General features: G+C 31.6%; 1 protein-coding gene across 7 annotated transcripts in view; it reads left to right on the forward strand.

Annotated features, from left to right (window-relative positions):
* The window catches only part of LOC118188521 (uncharacterized), a 378,328-nt gene that overhangs the window by 188,334 nt on the left and 168,585 nt on the right, over positions 1 to 21,409 (forward strand). The window contains exon 1 of one of the 7 annotated variants that reach the window (XM_035358964.2): positions 3,508 to 3,824. The exons of the other annotated variants lie outside the window; for them this stretch is intronic. Within the exon in view, the coding sequence (XP_035214855.1) occupies positions 3,820 to 3,824 (5 nt within the window). The 5' untranslated portion in view covers positions 3,508 to 3,819. Of the gene's footprint in view, positions 1 to 3,507; positions 3,825 to 21,409 lie in introns of those variants that run through there. 7 annotated transcript variants of the gene reach the window in all.

A 21,409-nucleotide genomic window follows, 5' to 3' on the forward strand; every position in this document is an offset into this window, starting at 1 on the left:
TCCATTTTTGAAGAACACTTATCACAGTTTAACATCTGGTCTGAGAAATATTTTCGGAATGATAATATCGATAAATTAATATAGATTCAAGATCCATTAAATGCCACCGCTCCATTTGAATTTGCTGCCGAAGAAGAAGTAACTCTGAGTTTTCTTGTAGCGATACGTTAAAAACAAAATTTAACAGCATCGAATTAATTGAAATTTGGCTATCAAAAAAATATAAGTATCTGCTCTTAAATTCTAAAGCTCAGAAAATTTTGAGCCCATTGTTACTTGCTGTTCGGAGTTACTTGCTGCCCATTGTTACTTGCTGAAGCTGGGTATTTGGCAATCGGTTTGATATAATTTAAGTAACGCACAAAAACCAACATAGAAAAGGAAATGAGAATGGGTGTGTCCAATTTATTTCCACCGTTTCAAAAAGTGTGGAGCGATCAACAGGCTCATCCATACCACTAACTGTTATAATTAGTAAAATTTTATTAATTACACATTTTTGTGATCTAAAATGTGTTTTATTTATTTTCACTTCAATTACGCAAAAATTATTGGCTCTTTGCCAAGTGTGATTGTTAAAACTTGACATGGGGTACCTTGGGAAGATATGAATTCAGCAAGGGAGCCGAGAAATGAAGATGTTTGGGAACCACTGGTATATAAGTCAACTCTCGATTAACGAGGGGTGGATTAAGCAACTTTGTTTAAGAAAAAAGCAAATTATTTTATTGTAGAACAAAGGGAAAAAGGTCTGTCACAAACCATCAAAATAAACCAAGGTTTCAGTGACTGAAAAGAGGGGGGAGGGGAAGAAAATGACTTATTCCTCTACTTACATTAAAAAATTTGCTATTTACCGAAAAATCCCATATTAAGCTTAGAAATAATATTTTTCGCCTTTTTATAATTTTTAGTACATTGAGAAAGTTGGAAATGGCACGCATAACTGTTTTTTTTTTTTTTTTTTTTTTTTTTTTTTTTTCAGATGGTGGCACTGTTCCCAAAACAGTTGGCCACCCTTGCTATATAATCAAGTCCTGGTATCCCCTATCTTGCTACTGCCCTGTCCTGCTTACGCATTTGTCTCTGCGAAAGTTCTTACTATAAGCTTTCTGTGAGAAAATGAAAGCAAGTTATTGTTCTTAAGAACTAAATGACCGTGCAAAGTCTGTCCTGAAAATTTGCTTTGAAATTATAGGACAAAAACTGCGGACATTATAGGAGCGTCTACGATGACCATGAACTCGAGATTTAAAATTAAAAATTTTTGATGAAAATATTATGTTTATGTATTCCATTTTACCCAGTTTCATATCAAACTGTTAAAAAAGAAGTAAGAAGCTGTATAAAGAACAAACATGATGATATATGGTCTAAACTACCAGACTGCGCTCATTCTAAATTGGTGCTCAGTACACTTAACTTATCATGTAAACTCATACACCTCAGTAGAACTAACTTACACCAGGTAATTCAAATTGTTACCGGACATGCTTATCTGGCTAAGCATCTCCACAAATGTGGTCTTGTTGAATCTGCTCTCTGCCCAGCTTGTGGAGAAGAAGAGGAAACACCTTTTCACTTTCTGGGACGATGTCCGGTGTTTTCTGTCCCTAGAAACAAATTCCTTGGGTTTCCCTATATTACCTTTGATCAAGCCCTTCTATACAAAGGTCTCTCTGGCATAATAGGGTTTCTGATGTATAAACACCTACAGGTAAGGTGAATTTGAAACCACAAGAAACAAGCATTGAGACGCCCTGTGAGTTCTTTTTTTTTTTTTTTTTTTTTTTTTTTTTTTTGAAAAGAAACTATGCAGCGATTTTCTTCTCATAGTTGTGTTTTGGAATATAATTTGAAAATAGATATCAAATCTTTATACACTACCTGGCCATTTGGCTTGAGAAAGCACGTCTGCCCTCCTTATTTAATTTTAATTTTTTTTTTTTTTTTTTTTTTTTTTTTTTTTTGATTCGCCGTCGCACTCTTGTTTGGTCAAAAATTTGCGTTTGGTAGTTTGGGAGGGATTCAATCGGCTCTTCATCCAATAGGGAAGTTTTCACGATCCAACCGACACCCTGAACTTAGAGATGGGATCTTTTGCTGATACTATAGATTTGGTGTCAGTTTGGGATCTTATCTATCTATTTATTACTTACCTTTCATGGGAGTTACCATTTAAATCCCTTGATTTAAATGATCAAATGGCGGATGAGTAATGGGCAATATTGCCTAAACTCTTTTTCCTTCTTTTCATAAGAAGGAAACGCCATTAAATGTTATGTTATGTTATGTTTATGTATTATTACGTATGTAGAGACATTAGGTTTATTTCTTTCTTTCGAAGCAAGACCATAAAAAATTAGCAGCGCCCTCGCCGGGGTTTGAACTCCGAACCTCACGACTGCTATCCGAACCCGGACGTGCTTCCACATCACGAAGGCATGCGGCAAAGGGGGAAAACAATTCCTTACACTCATAAATATATAATTACAGTCATACATGCCAAGATATTTGTTTATATTATTCATTATACGTATGCATGTATCTGTTTTCTTTTATGCCCAGTGATAGAAAAGGATTATATTCGATAAAAACGAAATATTGTTTATAGAACTTTGGTCGCAATTCGAAATAGATAGAAACAGTGTAGATTAAAAACTTTTATTTGCATTAGCTAAGTTTTTAAACTGAATATTCAGTATTTTCTCTCTTGTTAAGCTGTTTTTACTGTTTTCTTCTTTAGTATCTGGACACTATGCCCAGTGATAGAAAAGGATTATATTCGATAAAAACGAAATATTGTTTATAGAACTTTGGTCGCAATTCGAAATAGATAGAAACAGTGTAGATTAAAAACTTTTATTTGCATTAGCTAAGTTTTTAAACTGAATATTCAGTATTTTCTCTCTTGTTAAGCTGTTTTTACTGTTTTCTTCTTTAGTATCTGGACACTATATGATTCTAGAAGAAGCACTGGGATTTTTACTTTTTCAGTTTCTCCACCATTTTCTATTAATATCAAAATCAAAGAATTAATTTGGTTAAAATGATTGGGATGATTAAATATTAATTTTAGGTATGCTCTGGTACAATGTTACGAGTTTCTAAGACCTTAACTTAATTTCATTAAATGATTGCCTTTGAATATTGGGTGTCTTTACATAAAAATATTCCTTTTTTAAACATTTGAGAACATCGAACATAGTAAACAGAAATAAATGTCTTTCTCAGGAGAAAAATGTCTGAAAAAATATTAATATGATGTACCGTACAGACTTATTTTAAAATTAGTTGCTTCTATAAATTTTTATTTATTTATATAATTATTAAATAAATTGTCTTTCATTATCACCCAATGTTAGGATTTCAGTTGACCTCAGAAAACGATAGATGGCACTTGTGCAGCCATTCATCGAGTCCAGTAGAAGTAGGGGTAATTTCTTTTTTTCTTTTTTTTCTCTCCCTCTCCGTCCATTACTTTATTAATGAAGTCGTCTACTTTTCGAACATGTATTTATTTCGTACCAAGTTGCGCCCGCCTTTTGACGGCGACTTTGAAAACCAAAGACTCTTTTCTTTGTTTTGTTTTTAATGCAACTAAAAAAGGAATTCTTGGCGTGGGTTACGTTGGTCTAAATTTACCAGCTGTGTTTTGCATCAGTAATGAGATTCGGCTGTGTGGCGTTATGATTTGTTCGTGCGTATATCTTCCGCTTCGATCAAAACCAACATCAATTTTGTGGCGTGATACAGTGTTTGTTATGCGGTGAATTCTGTGGACTTTGCCATAACCAATATGACTTTGCCATAACCAATATGTCGTGAGTATTTGAATTATTTTGTTGATAACGTTAATTAACTTACCTCCGTTTCATTTTGTAAATAAAAGTGCTCATCAGATTTTTTTTAAGTGCCATCGATTCCTATATCATGGGGCTCATCTCCAAAACTTAAATCATTTTAATATTACTCGTTTCTAACCTATAATATGATATCAAGAAATAGAACAAAATTTAAATGTGATTTAAAAAAGTACAATAAAAATTAGACAGACTAAATATAAACTAAAATACAGCAAAACTAATAACATGAATTATCATAATATCGATGAAAAATGCCTTATGTTTTGTCAAGTGTTTCTGTGAATGTTCCTCTAAAAATGTTTTGTTATTTTACGAATTTTTCAAAAATGCTATTTGCAAGAAAGATAAAGATGTAGAGGGAAGATAATTAAAAGTGTAATTTTAATATAAGCCTCAGATAATTTTGCGCATATGATGTATATAATAAGTCATGTGCATAAGATGGTTTTTATAATGATTCTCTTCAAGTAACAAATCTTGACTTAGAAAGGGGGAAGGAGAGGGGGAAAACCGTTCAGATACGTTAAAAGGAGTTTCTCTAATTAAAAGTTTTCGTATCTTTGAAAATTTTAAAAATTAATACATTTTAATTTGAAAATTTCAGATTATAGTCTAACATTTCCAGATGTTTATAATTAGAAATTAAAAAGTTAACAAAATATTAAAAAATTTTATTTATAAAAATTATAAAATTAAAATATTGCAAATCTAATTTGCATGTGTTAATTCCAGCTTAAAGGGTCAGGCGCCTTTAAATAATTAAAAAAGATCGAAATTATTTTGTACTTTTATATTAAAATTCAGTTTCTTACAAGTACTTTTAAACCTATGTAAAAATTCGCTATAAAACCAAAGCTATGGTAAAAAATAGTTCTAAACTTCTCTGCCATTTTATAGGCCTGATGACTGTTTTACATTTGCATTGCAGGAAATTCCTAGTACTAAACCCTACAAACTGTACATAATTGCTCCCAGATACGATTTTATACAAATAACCCGTAGTTACATATGACAGAAAACTGAACTTATTATCATATCTACCTGTATATTTACTAATTTTAAAAAAGTAATGTATTTACAAAGTAATTTCTTTTTCAATTAAAATTTTATTAAAAAAGTTAACTTTTCTGCTTGCATGTATGATTTCTCTGAAATTTTAATTAATTGTTTAAACACTATACAAAATAGCTAATTATTGTGCTTCTGACATAAGAAGGTCTGCAACTATAATTAAATTTGAAATCGTATCAAAATTTAAACACTCTTTTTACTGTCTTAATTATGTGTAGAATAATGTTTATGCCTACTTACAGATTTTATATTTCTTTATGTTTATATTTTTATAGTGCCTTATGAGAAAACAATATACATTTCAGGATTTCAAAATAATTATATCAAGTTTTATAAAAGCCACAATTTTCCTGCTACCTATTTATAAATGCTACAACTTTTAACGATTGTATAAACCATTTGGGAGTATGAAATGACAAATTATTGTGTTTATTTTTTAGGGAAATGTATTTCAATTATTCTTAAATTAGATCATTTTAATAATACATCTCTCTAAATTGGGGGAAGCATTTAGCTGAAAATAGAGATTTGTTTACCCGTAATGCTGCTGCGTTACATACAATTTTGTGTTCGATGACGATCTTCTATTTTTTAATTTATTTTATTTTATTCTATTTTATATGATATGTTTAATATCTGTAACAAAAAGTTGCAAAAAGAAAGGATATGGAAAGAAGCTTTACGAATTTTCACAATCATAAACCAATTACCTAGAAAAAAGTTAAGCTTTAAGATGTGTTACATATTTGACATATTTTGGCATTTTAAAGGTGATTTATCCCTTAACGCCCAGAGAAATTTCAAGTTAAATTGTTATGATTCGTCTGCTAATTTCAGAATTATTCCCTCAGAAATTTAAGAGATAAAACAAATACGTATATTTAAAGCGAAGGGGTTAACAATAACAGTGCCAAATAGTAGAGGAAAAGCTTACTATGATAAATTTCATCACCCGTTTTTGCCACGTTGAGATTTCTGCGCTTATTTAATAAAGAAAAGACCCAGTTATTCGAGATGTGACTGTGCACGTATTTCAGCGGATCGCGTGCGCATGAGGCTTGCGATAAATATTTTAGTAAGTAGCAATACTTTCTGATTTACCAAGGGATAAATTCAACAAACTAAAAACCCATAAATACCTTGAAGAAATTTCCTTAGAAAGGGATCTGTGTCAGTCGTTGAATCTTATTTAAAACCTACACCAATGTACCCTGTATTTCACATTCGCGTGTTATTCTTTTGTATAGATTCTGCGCAAAGAATTTATTAAGCTTCTCAAAGTATTCACTATTGAGGTATAATTTTTAATAATATGGACTTTAAACTATGTAATTTCAAGTTGAATGTAAAAAATTATAAAATAGTAACAGTACGATGGAAATAATTATTTTCATTATTTTAGCATTTTCGTGGAATAATATATCAGTTGGAATCGGATCATGGGTAGCTTTAATTTTAATTAGGAATTCGAACCGATAAAAACCGAGTTTTAATTTTTAAAATAGATTTTAAACATAAATGAATTTCTTTCCAAATTTTAAATGGGTTATTGCCAAGAATACCGGTATTAATATGATAGTAAATAACAAGATAAAATTCTGAGACCTTTAGATCTGATATTAAAATTGCTATCTGCTTGAAGCGATTGTATGTTTTGAAAGCTATTTATTACTTTGCATCTTATTTACTTGCTTCTGTATACGAAGTAAAAGTATGTAATTGTTTTCTTCGATGCTTATTACTTCCCATCTTCAATCCTAGATCATAATTTCAGCTGCGGACGATTTTCCTGTTTACTCAAATATTTGTCACAACTTTGTCAGTAAAAATTACAAAGCAGACTTTAGTACTTTTATTGAATCATTTAATTCAAACGATGCGAATGATATAATTTCCCATTTTTACAACTTCTTCGCCCCCCCCCCCATTATTCTTGCTAATATTTCAGGACTCATTAGCGAAATTCCAGTTTAAAGATTTTTGTGCAATATTTGATTAATTCGCTAAAACTTCGTTGGGAATATTTATTTAAGTAAAATGATCCTATAAGGTATTTCTCCCGCCTTCCTAACGTGCCTTCGTGGTGTAGTGGTTCTGCAAGCTGGGTCGGTATTTCAGAGGTCCCTGGTTCGATTCCCGGCGAAGGCGATTGCTAATTTTTCATCTTGCGTGCTTAAAAAAATAGTAATGTCTCTACGGTGGCGCCCGAACTAAGAGGGTTGTGGATGATAACCACCCAGGATGATCTCCACACCCAGGATTTGCGATTGGATCCACTAAAAAAACCCCAGTCGCCCTTTAAAAGAGAGAGTATACAAGGTATTTCTCCCGTCTTCCTAGCGTGCCTTCGTGGTGTAGTGGTTCTGCACGCTGGTATTCCAGAGGTCCGTGGTTCGATTCCCGGGGAAGGCGATTGCTAATTTTTGATCTTGCCTGCTTCAAAAAAATACCTAATGTCTCTACAATCCATTTAGTTAAATTACACTTTACAACATAATAAATCTATTATACAGTCATATCATTGAAGAATTTAGTCTTCTTAGGCTTCCATTAGATTTTTCCCCTTATACTATTATCGTAAACTGGTTATTACCTACAGTAACTAATAATTAAATACAAATTTATCGATTATAAGAACAGATAATTGTTACATTTTGTTTTATTTTTCTCCTGATAAATAAAACTAATAATATTAAAAATAATATTCAAGCAAAAAATGCAGTCTGCGCCTGAGTGGAGTTTACATGTTTCTAATAAAAATCTAAAATTATTCTTTGAAAATCCAAGCTCGAATTCCGAAATCAATTTTTTTATATACATTTAAATTTATATATATTTTATAATAAGGGTAATTTTTAGCTAACTTTTCAAATGGTTTATCAGAATGCATATTCAAGTTAAACATTTCAAATGCAAATTAGTTTTGATACGTCTTCAACAAGCTCTTCATCTTAAACAGATATTCAGTAATACATCACTAAGAAAGCCCAATCACTTGAAAATATTTGATTATTATGTAGCTAAAACAGTACATCTAATTTTTGATGAACAAGCATATTGCTGTATTTGTTTGTTTAATTAACCATTAAAATTGCCACTAAATCTAATCGATTTTAAATTTAAAAAGAAATTTTGAAAGTATTTTTCTCCTTCTTTACCGTATATCTTCGGGGTGTAATTGAAAGCAAAGCCGATTAGCCAATTGAAAGGTCCGGTATTCGAATCCCAGTGAGGATATTACTGAGTTTTCACGTTTCCTGCTCCAAAACAAAACTAATGGCTCTACATCTTCATCCTAAAATAGTGATTTTCATATTCCGTGGAACTCTGGGGTTTCACGAGTCACTTTGACTCTCTCAGCGTTCAGTGAGTCAAAATAAAAACTCGAAAAGAAATTTATAAAATACTCGCTCTAGTTGATAGTGCTTATTAACTAAAAAATATAAAGATACATTTCGGTACCGATTAGTTTTAAAATTTAACATATGTTCATCATATGTCAAGGAGAATGACATGCAATCCTTTGCGAAAGCTAAACAGTTTTCTAGTAGAAAATGAATTAAACTTAATGTAAAAATATTTCTCTAATTGTCTTCATCTAAAGTACTTATAACATGCTGACCTACTTTAAATATTATTTGAAGATATATTTTTCCTATAGTGGGATGAGGTTCTCCGGAAAACGTTTATAGTTCTAAGGGTTCCATGGGTCGACGAAGTGTAAAGACTACTGTCCTGAAAGATTCAGATGAAAATTTGTCGTATACCGAAAACTAAACGATTTACCCCAGATATAAAATACACGACATTAGAAGCATCTTTTATGAGGTTAATGCTGCAAATGACATTAGAAGCATCTTTTATGAAGTTAATGCTGCAAATGACATTAGAAGCATCTTTTATGAGTTAGATTAATGCTGCAAATATTTCTATAAATTCTCAGTTGGTTATATGATAAACATATTAAAAATATATTATGTCATAAATATAACAAATTTTTGTAAATTATCAATGCCATGGTGACCCACAGCTTGATTGTTACTTGTGAGGTACTACGTAGGAAGTTATCGAGAAATGCATTAGAATTCTTTGTTTGTTAGGAAATTATAAACTAATCAAATTTGAGAATTTACTTAAAGACTTAATGCTTCTAAAAACAACATTATGAGAATTTGCTGTGCGCGATACAGCACGGAAGATCTGTTTGCTTTCGAATAGCCGAATTCGTGAATTAAAACCGAAAAATCTTACATTTTGCCGAATTGCAGTAACCTTGAGCTCTGGAGATAAAATTGTTTTATTTCGATTAGTGGAGCCACTGATCAGTGAGCCAGAAAAGCCAGTGATCAGTGATCACTGGCTTTTCTGGCTTTTGTGTAAAATATGAACTTGCTTAAACAGAAATTCGTCAGATTTATGTAAAATATGAATTAAATCAAAAACAAATTTAAAATTCGAGCTTCGGCGTGCCATTGTTTGGGTGAATAACTACGTGTATTAAGCATTCGGTGGTTCTAGTTGTCTTTTTTCCACAGTGCGAGGAACGTCCCTACATGTCATACATACATATAGATTTTTCATTACTTAACCTTTTTAATTGATACAACGCGATAACATTTGGCAGTAGTAATTTAAAAAATTATACGGACAAAAAGTGAGTTTCGAGACTACTAGCGCTTCTGATACTAAAACAATTATCCTTACGGCACTTTTGTCTTATCCAATTAATTATTTTGCATCTTTTCCGTTTAAACTTCCTTACCAAGAAAATAAGGGAAATTTTTCGTAAATAATTAAAGAGTAACTACATAAAATGTATCTGTAAATTTTGCACTTAGTCATACATGCATTAACAAATCTTTAAGTTACCACAGTTTATTATTACCAAGCATTTCAATATTCCACAGCCTAGCAGTATATGACCTATGAAATAGTTTTGCGTGAAAACATATGTCAAGCGGAACTAGATAGTTATGGGGGTAGATGGTTTAATATCTGCCCACACTTTTAAATAACACGCATTTTATTATTTAAAATACTTCCCACACCCTTTATAAAAGCGCTGGATATGGAATAGTAGGCCACGACGCCTTCTGAAATTCTGAGAAAAAAAATTTCAAGGATATATTTTCAAAAAGATTTAAAGTTCTCATGCGGAAGTTCGATCACATTTTAAAAATTTATTGACGATATAAGCATTTATAGTTTCATCTTAGAATTTTTATCACCTTTATATTACTTTACCTACTGTGACACTCCTCATCTACGCCGCCTGGCAAGTGTTGTCTTCGCACGAAACGTAACATTTACCCATCCACGCGGCATGGCAAATTGTTTGTTCTCAAAACGGTTGCCATTCGATATTCCATAAGAAATTAAACTTTTGAATTTAGAACAGTACATTTTTGAACTGACTGAATTATTTCAATACGATATGTGCTTACTTCTTAATTATTTGAAGGTTTATTTTATTTTTTAATTTAAGAACTTTTTATCAGAGTGTTTCCAAACATCTTAACCGTTACGCTAACATTCCTTTTCACTACCGTGCAAATTATGATCTCCGTTTCCTGTCAAATTCTGCCTTTGCACAAGGCTTAACACTTTTAGTTTTTACCGCGTGGACGTGGGGTAGCAAATAAGCAGTTTCTAGCATGTTGCCATTCCAACTCATACAGAATCTTTCGTTTATCTTCTGAATTTTAATTGTATTCCTTAAAAATCTGAGCATTTTTTTTATAATTTAAATCTTCATTTAATTTTTTCTTTAAACATCTAAGTGATCTAATACAGAATTCACTTAATTTGTGATATAGACAGTTGTTAATTTTTACGAACATTTGCCAGGTTATTGCAATACAGACGCCTGTTTACTGGGTACCAGAAAGGATGTCGACGTTTAGCCCAGAGTCACGGTTAATCAGAAAACAGTTAACACAAAGGAATCAATATTATAATTAACAAGAAAAAAACTCCATTAAGAATTCACCTGTATTATCAAGCATTTATATCTTGAAAATAAATTCATTTGGCTACGCAGATTAAATCGATATTCAAAATAGAATGAGTACAAGCAAATAACGAAAGAACAAATATTTTTAGAAATAAAAAACGAAGTTATAAATAGCATTAAGGAACAATATGTACAAAATAACTTAAACAATGCCTTTGATTTGAAACTCCGGTGAAAAACTGTAAAATTTTTTGCTTTTATTATACTGTGGTAATATATTACGAACAATTAAATTACATACTGTTGTAGATAAAAGCAGCTCTCAAACTCTGTTATCAATGGTGTTATCTCACAAATTTTTATTGATCCTTTTTATTTTCCGTCAACAGTTTTGTTTTAGCTGATGATTTGTGATCATATTTTTTCCATCCTTCCACAATAAATGTACTTACGTTTATGTAAAAGGTCCCAGTTAACCCACCTACGGTTAATCGGGAATTCACATTAATTAAATTATACTTCTAACTCTATATCTCTCTTTGATGTAATTTACAATGCACCTAATTTTATTATTGATTTATATCATAATTAACAGATAATGTTGACAAGCATTTACTACGGTTATTGTATTTGTATTTGTATTGTATTTATTGCAATGTCTATGAAACGCCGGAATTTTATAGAATACCTGGTGTTTTTAGGCTAAGTGTGAAATATGAGAATTATTATATAGTTTCTCTGGCATTATATATAACACCTATAGAATGACAAATGCTATTTAGGCAAAGTATGTACTATTATTTAAAAGACGTAGACATTCCTCAAAAATACAAATGTTATTTTGGAAAAATAATGAAAGAGTGCGATTAAAAAATTTTATTTAATATACTTAAAAGAAAGACAGTATGGAATTACAGAACAAATGTATTAAATGCATGGACTATGAGTATGTATAAGTGCATTAAGTGCATAGAATATTTGACACGAATCGGAGGTTTATTTCATACTTTCCCGGTTTGTCATTTGGCATTCTATAGAATGCCTAAGAAATGTATGAAATTGCTAATCGTTTCATTCATTCCCAGCCAGTTTTCGGCATTCTATAAAATGCCTAGATGTTAGATAGAATGCCGGCTTTTATACATTGCCGGTAACATATTTACTAAAAGATGTTTGGAACAACATTTTAATCCTATTGTGTACTTAAGCATGGAATAATGCGTGCTTTCCAACGGATGGATGTTGCGTGTTTTCCAACATCATATTAAAAATAAGCATTTTCTTAAAATTTTCAAGAATAATAAGTCTCGAACTATCAAGAAATATTATCTAATGCATCGGCAATGCAATATTTTTCAGTTTCGGAATGACTTGCGAAATTAAAGGTCATATAAAATGAGTTAATGAAATCGAACCATCTCTTTCCTTGTTTAATACTCGTGTATTGAAGAATGACTTTTGCCGACCCGTAATAATTGCTCTGCGGACACTTCAAATAGTACTCGCGTGATATTGAGTCTTCCTCTGACGTAGGCTTGTTTTTTTCCGATTGCTAGTTAGCTTCGGCTTCATAAAGCATCCTCATGGTTTTCGTTACAGACTTTTATTTCGGTTTAAAGACAATGACAAATTATTTAAATACTTTTAAATTATTAAAGTTTTTAAATAACATTCTGTTGGATTTATAACTCATATATTCTTTTGTGATATTTTTAAATTTTAATATATCATAAAAGAAAGTGTTAATAAATAAATTCAAAATAACGTTTTTTTTATTTATGCAAGTATTATTGGCAGTTCAAAGTCATATAAATTTCCTTTCACTTTCTTGTACGAATTAAAGGAAGTATTGTAATCGCGAATAACTTCGGTTATTATATTTCAACAGACATATCCATTTTGACCCTTCTCGAATCCAACTGAACGAATTTTTTATGATGTTTGTACGTATGGGCAGAACAAAGAACTTTTTTTTCCAAGCGAAATGGATTCAGAAGGGACTTTTTTATGCGACGTCTGTACCTATTTGCGTACATATGAATTTACGTATTTTGCATAGCTCAAAAACGATTAGCCACAGAATGTTGAAATTTTGTATATGGGGCTGCTATAATATGTAGTTGCGACCTCCCGTTTTTATTGCAATCGGCAAGTATATGTCATCATTTAGTGAGTAGAAGAAAAAACAACTTTCGATATTCGTCATCGCTGAGAAGACAGTATGGGCTGAAGATAAAAGGTATGATGAGCAGTTAACACAGCTGAAAAACCATCTTAACATACATTTATCCAATCATAATGAAATACGATCATTTTTATGTATATATGTTAAAGGTAAGACCGAGGCGTAGCGCAGTGTTGGCAGAGCAGAAGTCAGGGAAAGGAAGATGATGTAGTTGTTTCGTCAAGAGTATTTATACTAAGTATGATGGATAAGTACAGCTAATCTGTAATTGGTTAATTTTAGGTTGTTATGTAACATGGAAAGATCTCGAATTTGGGAGAACAGATGAATTTAGGGGGGAGAACACCAAATCTAGAATAGTTAATTTTGAGGTTTCCAATTATTCTTAAAGCAGCCACCATATTTTGTTATATCTTACATATACCCCCTTAAAAAAAAAAAAAAAAAAAAGGGTTGGGAGAGCATAGTAGAAGAAAAATGTGTGAGATAAAAAATATAAAAGCAAATTTCTAATTTTAATTGGCTATAACCTCTTTTATTTTTTTTATTTAATTTGGGGACTTCCTATATTTTAAAAATAGTGCTATAAGTCTAAACTGAGTCATTCAATCCGGAATTGCTTTTCCTCACTAATACAATTATCTTGAATCTGGCCATGTCTACATTGCCAGGTTTCTTTGCTAGGCATCTATTATGCCACCGTCAAGTTCTAAATCAGCCATATCATGCATGTAAAGAATAAAGTATGCAAAGTTCAGTAAAAGGAGATTAATTTTTATAATTGTGTATATTTTCCCTTTCACATTTTTTTTCGAGTTTGTTATACTATGAATTCTTGTTTTGATTTTGATTTGTTTAGATATTATGTTAAACCTCTTATACATGGTTGCAGTTATTAATATTGTTGAGAAATAGGCTTTCTTTGATTCCAATTTAATATTAACTTTAGATGCTTTAAGTTTATATATATATATGTGTGTGTAAGATAAAAAATATATAAATCAAAATTATAACTTAAACTAACAGTAACTCTGTAATTCTTCCTCTTTCTTATAAAAATCTCTTATAAAAAACTTCTCTGGATTGCGTCATTTCTAGATCATTCCATTTTGCATGCCCTGCGCACCCCTGATGACGTGTGACCTGAAACTTTTAACTCAAACCAAAACTTTTCTCTTCGTATGCATCCATCTTGCATAACAACGCACACTGCTAGGATCTAACTTCGCTGTCTTGCTTGCTGTTGCAATAATATCAAAAACGTAAATGTTCTATAAAAAGGCACGACTAGAGTGCCAAGTGATCTGTGGCTACATATGTCAATTGGAAATAAAAATGGAATTAAAATCGCCTCGACTGCCAAATTTTCTTTAAGAATTCAACACATTGGCATACTACGCAATTCTGCCTCTTCAATATAGGATAACTACGCATCAACACTGCTCCGTCCTTTCCTTGCTGCTATTACATCATATATATACGTGTATATACGTTTTTCGCAATCCTTGGTCGTAATAGCATACTTCCAGTTACAGAAGTGTTATAAATAACAAAAATATTAATATATTGTCAATGTCCATTTTTTTTTCAAAAATACTTTTCGACAAATAACAAAATTTAATTTTTAATACGTTGTTCTTGTTTCTATACTTAAATTTGGGAACATTTTAAACTCTTCATGAAAAATCAAAATTACAAGAAGTTTAACTCGCGCAAAATAGATATTTAATTTAAAAATTAGCAATTTTTGTTGTCATTTTTAACTTGCCTTGAGAGATTGGTTAATCAAGTTATAATAATTCGAGGATATAAATTAAGATGCAGTGAGTGCAGCCAAAAATTTTGTGTAATTTAATAGCCCTTACAAGAGTGAGGTGTCCACATCAAATTTTTTAATTTTAAGAGTTTGAATAGTTTAAAGTAATGAAAGATCCTAAACTGTCAAGTTTGCAGTTTAATAGCCTTTTCAATTCAGATGAAGTCCACTACAACATTTCTAAGATATGTGTAAACTCATATGAAATTTATTGAGCAAATTTATTAATAGACAAACAATACATTTGCAGGAAATTTAGATTTTTTTAAACACCCCGAGGTGTTTATGAGTTTTAGTTTGCGAATTTTCTGCTCTAATAATATGGAAAATATTGGCACTCGAAGGAAATTTTTGTTGCTACCTTCGAGCGCAAGCGATCTAGTAAAATAGATGCACAATTATGTTTTGAATAACTGAGTCTCTTATTTGTTAAATAAGCACACAAGTCTCCAAGTGGTGTTAATTTATGTTGAAATAATATTAAAAGAAATTTTTTCCTCCCATTTGGTTTTGATATTTTGAACAGCTCATTTTAAATACAAGGTTTTACTTTCTATAACTTCTTAATTTCTTCCTCTTACTTTCTAGGGAATGAATTCTTAATTTTAAAGTACTATTTTAAATTAATATATTAAATCCATAAAAAATTAATTTCTATTGCAATTACTTCATTTAGTAAAACGAAAATGGGTCCAACTGTATTAGCTGAAGAATTTGCAATTTTTATGAAAACGAAAACGCATACGATTATTCTAAATTCTTTTTATTTATATATTTTTTCCTTAACGTTACGAGTCATCAATCATTTTGAGGTTCATCAATAATTGAGGTTCTTCCTTTAAAGTCCTTCGTTTTTAATTCGTCCTTTATTCGTTGTTGCTCTGAAACTGCCAAAAGAATACATCTCTTCATACACTTTCAATATATTTATCATTCCATGTTCCATTATTTAAAGCACACTGTGTTGAGAAGGAGCAACTTTTAGTTCCAGTTCAAAATCCGAAATTACAGTATAACATTACTTTCGGTACGAAGTTTTCAAACTATTTTAATTCACTAACGCTCGAATTCTGAGAGAGAATACAGACTAAGCCGATCGAATAGAAGCAGTCACTAAAAGCACGAGAATAATTTCTTCCAAGATGGCCTTGGCCCTACTGTTGGCAGGATGATTAAGACTGCTGAATACTTAAACTTTGACCCAGGTTCGAATGCAGCTGAACGAGCTAGCTGCATGTTTAGTTTTTGTGGTTTTTTCCCATGCGTAACTTGAATATAAAGCAGTTTCTCTTAGAAAGTCTTCCACGAAGGTCCTTATTTCCTTATTGCCCTCGAATGTTTTCCTATATTTCATTAACCTAACCTATCCAAACAGGTCTGGACTGCACAAGTACCCGTTATCGTGGAATTTAGGACAAGTTAACGTCAATGGGAGATAACGGAAGTCGAGTAACTACGTGGTGAATATTACTGAATAGCTGACTGTGTAGGATTGCTAGTTTTCACCGAAATGACAACAACAATAAGAGAACCGTAAGATTTAGTGAAGTCTGAAATGTCACATGCAATTGGCTTATGCTTAGCCGAAAAACAGGAGATACACGTTTCTCTTAAGCGCATTAATCGGTATTATGTTGTTTTTAAAATTAGCTTTGTTGGTTACTTTAGCTCTGTGTCACTCAATAATTTCGAAAAAGGATGTACTGGTTTACGAATATATTTTATGAATTATGCTGTAAGTAGGGTTTAACGCTGGGTGGAGCTTCTAAAACGTTGAGCTTTGGGCGGGGTTTCCGAACTCTTATTATAAGTTATTTCCTTGTTTTTAACTCGTACCTATTAATGCTTATTTTTCTAATAGCCACTAAACTAAGAATAATATTTTTCACCGAGAGGGTCGATTGCTTTTGTTATCTAAAATGGACTGCTGAAGCAATCTGTTTTAAATAATCTGTTATTACCAACCAAGAAAGCTATGTTTTATAGTCTAGAAATAAAATCATATTATACAATAATATAATACACCAAAAATATGTACTGTTTTAAAAAAATTTAATTTTATGAAGATTTACAAAAGAGTGACTTCGAGACGTTTTTGCTCAGTGCAAAACAGCCCGATCATTAATATCATTGTGCTTTAAATGCTTATATTAATTATTTTACTTAAAACTGTTGCTTAGATTTTTCTTCTTTTCATGTTTTAATTGTTTTATGGCACAACTTTAGTTTTTTTTTTTTTTTTTTTTTTTTTTTTTTTTTCTTTTATTCTTAGTACATTAGCGGAAACGTAGACGTGATATCTGGAATAGCATAATAAAAATTTAAGAGAAACACAAATTTATTAGCTGAAAATGGCTAAAATATGTTTTAAAGAATTTTATGAAGTTTATCCGATTGTGTGCCTTTTTACTATCTTTTAGTATAAAAGTCCGTTTGTATGTACTTATGTACTCTTTTTTTTTTCTTTTAATGAGACTTTGTAGTTACACTGGTACTCTCACAGCAACCACTTTTTTAAGACTGCCACTTCTGAAAGTGAACAAGATTCCTGAGAACATATTTGTTGGGATTTATGTCACATGTCTGATATTAACAACAGATCAAATCCACGAATTTTGATTGTGGCCAAAAGGTAGGGATTGCACTCGCCGTTAGTTTAGGCCTTAGGCCCCTTGCAGGCGATAATATGAATTTGTCCAGCTTCCTTCGATTTTTGAAGAATTCCCAGGTTGCGGATTCGAGACACGCTTGTTCCCTTCCGCGAACCTTTCGAGAAGACTGTTTACTGGACGGTATTTAAGCATCCTCACGCTGCAAAAACACTATGCACTTAAAACAACCGTGTCATCTCCGGGATTCGAACCTGGGTCCAAGCCCAATTCCTTACCACCAACAGCCATAAGTTAGGAAAAGTAATAATAATAAAGGACAGAATTAAATAATGGTGCTAGGCAACGCTGATAATCGTGCTATCTAAAGCGAATACCACCAAAGAAGGTTGATATCGACTGGAACCACGAATGGACAATTTCCCAGTACTTGTACTCGGTTTTGAATCCATAAAATTCAAATACATTTATAACGAATTGTTGTTAATTCAAAATAAGATACATGGAGATATAAAGTGTATCATTTTTTAGATTTATTTTAAGCCTTTACTCACAAACCAAGTTTACAGGAAGCACTTAATTTCTGTGTAAGAAACTCATGAGACAGTATTCTCGGAAAAGTTATAAACTTGTATTGAAGATTGCCAGTGATAATCATATCAACTAAAATGTTGGCAAAATAATTTTAGAATAAATTATTGTTGTGAATTAGTAGAACAATATTCTAAAGCAGCGGTTCTCAACCTTTTGACTAACGCGTACCATCTAACCAAAAATTGAAAACATTCAGTACCAGCACTACAAAGTATTACTACCCCCACCACTATTGAACAAAGCTCAAATCGCATGAATTTACGTGTGTTAGGGAAATAACCTCAATCAGGATGTTCTGGTTTTATTTTTTGAATTTAATAGTTAAAAATACTTTGCTTCTTTGCGTACCACCTATTTTTCTCTTGCGTACCACCACTGGTACGCGTACCACCGTTTGAGAACCCCTGTTCTAAAGTATATGTTCCTAAATATTTTATCTCCAGTTACTAAAGCAGAATACAATGGAGAGAAGACCATGCAAGATTCCTAAGGAGAAGGCTATACAAGATTTTAAATGATTTTGATATTCTGCCGAGGGTGATCGCTTTAATATTATTGTCAGAGATTTTACGTAGCGATATTCATTCATGTTCTTAGGATACTGATAATTCTTATAGGCCATCTATGGCAAACGTGGTTGACGTGTGAGGTTACAATTCTATTGTTTGTTTAAATTTCATACTTATTATGATTGATGGATACGGTTCTTGTTTAAATGAAGAAAATGCCTTTTTAAACGGTAAAACTTCTTTTGAAAAAAGTTTGTTTCAACAAAAATAAAGTTATTATAAACTGTAATCTGAAAATGCCTTGGTCAAAGAAGATTCCGAAGGCTCCAGTTTTTTTCTTTCATTTTCCTTCTCATTTTGTATTGAACATGACGATAAAATAAGAAAATGTCAGCTAAAAAAAAAAAAAAAAAAAAAAAAAACTTACTTGAATTAGTTCCATTCTTATCCTAACTCCATAATGAAAGCCCTTTCTTGAAACAGAAGCTTCTTGGTTTTTCTGAACCTGAAATCAAGATATTGGCTTTACAGAAATAATGCAGTGAAGCGGTAGTTCGTACAGGAATCAAATTTCGATCTTTTTGTGCCGATAGACCAAAATTTTTTTCTTTAGTCTGTTTTTAACTTCCGGCCAATTAATCTCATTTCATCGTCAGTGGAAAGATCTCGTTTCATGGTTTGATGAAGCGGCAGACCATCTGGTTTTCTGCCGAAGAAACATTTTTAAATTGTTTATTCTTTTTCTTGCTTATCCAGTTGTATAATAAGGCATCAAGTTCAATTTCATCTTAAAGCCATAAGTTAGGAAAAGTAATAATAATATTATTGCACAATAAACTTGATAAAGACATTCTTTTCGACGAACTCAGTGTTTACCAGCTGGTATGTCATAAAATCCTTTAACTGCGTCGCAAAACTTGCTAATTTTAATAGAATAATAACTGGGCTTAAGCTGTATGAACTTTCATCATCCTGCACTTATGTCGCCTGTACCAACTGTGAAAAAAGTGACTTTAGTGCTGTTGACAGGAAAATAGATGAACAGGAACTTGCGTTTGGGAAGCTTCTGGAACTTCAGAAGAATTAATATGTTCGTACAGAAATTGAGGATGTTGATAGGTAAATATCTTTAAAAACATTGAGTCGAACGAAGAGCAAGTAGCAAAAAGCAGAAAAGAAGCAAAAAGGTTTCAAAACAACAAAGAAAGGAGCTTGCTAAAAAGCTTAGAGTGAATTGCTTCTTCTTAGTATTAATAATTTTCATATAACATGGCGTTTACATAAACTTTAATTCTACGTACTATATAATTTAAGTGCAAAAGAATATGTTGTTATATTTTTTGTAAAATTTATTGGTTGGACCCTCTCTGTTTTAATTCTTTGTCTACAAAATAATTTTCATAATTTACGCCGTCGATCCAGAAATGAAAATCTACATAATTTCGAAGTATCGAGGAGTTTGCAGAAGACTTCCCTTCCCCCGATAAATGAAAGATGCTTGAGCATACGACGTATAAATTTGGTAATCCGATGACACATTCTACATCAGTCGTTACTTTGGTCTTCATGAGATTATAGGAGGATTAATGGCCAAAAAACATTAACTACAGTATCTTATATAAAATTAACAGTTTTATATTATACTTAGTGCTGCATGTATTATGTAAAAGAACTATAACTTTTGCTTAATACTAAACGAGTTGTGAAGCTTACATACTTATGAAAATTATTGAAGAGCTGCGTGTAGTAGAAGCAACTTTTCTCATATTCTGAAGCATCAAATTTTTTATATTAAAGCTTTTTAATACTTAAACCTCGAATTTATAACATGCATTGTGAGAATTCTATTATTTACTCGAGTTATCATAAGCCTGTCTTCTTTGAAATAAATAAAATTAGAAGAAATTTAATTCAATGAAACCTTTTTCCCCGAAATTTCCTTTAACATTAGAATTAACATTTGACATACAGACGTTACGGCTCTTGGATTTCTCTGCCATTATTATATTCTCTATCAAGTACATATGCTTAAGAATTAATCTTCTAAACTGCTTGTTTCCCTTTGCTTTTGCAACGAAACAGGTACCGCCATACGCTTTCTCGTGCTGAAATAACCTAATCTTATTAGAACGCAGATAATGAGGCCTAAATTAAATCTGCCTCGCATTAAGTGCTTCTCATTGTAAAAATTAAATATATAGCTAGGGGGAAAAGGCTATATAATGATTCTAGGATTATATGGAATGCGAGAAAATTAGCTGTTAGCAGTTTGCTTACTTCAGGGAAATCCAGCGTAATTACCAGACAGCAGACATTCGAGAAAGTCTGCAAAGCTGGCACTAAAAGAAATGAATTAAAATATGTGAGGTTCATGAGGCAAACCTTTTGTTTTTAAATCAACGGAAAAGTAGCCATAGCAAATCACTGTTCAGAAGATAAAGCGAGAGCTTGCTAAAGTAAACAACACTCCTTTGGAGATGTCTTCTTTTTAAACTTGACACATACAAAAGCTCCTTCTTATGTTATGTCAGATTATGAGCCTGAGCTCATTATTTTCAAGACCGCATTATTCAACGAAGGTGATTTTGATGCTCTTGGATGAATCACTGTTTTTTTTTTTTTTTTTTTTTTTTTTTTTCTGTGCTCTATATTTATGCACTATGTTAACTGAAAACATTTATAGGCAACACGCACTGAATATGCGAAATCGCGCTATGTTGAATACAACTAGAAATAATTTTGTTAAGAAAATAATTTTAGTAATGTCATTTTGCAAAGGCAATTAAACTATGGTATTCGTTTTAAA

The sequence above is a fragment of the Stegodyphus dumicola genome, chromosome 4, assembly GCF_044657685.1.
Source record: "Stegodyphus dumicola isolate Sdum_Otavi_A_Nest chromosome 4, ASM4465768v1".
Classification (NCBI taxonomy): domain Eukaryota; kingdom Metazoa; phylum Arthropoda; class Arachnida; order Araneae; family Eresidae; genus Stegodyphus; species Stegodyphus dumicola.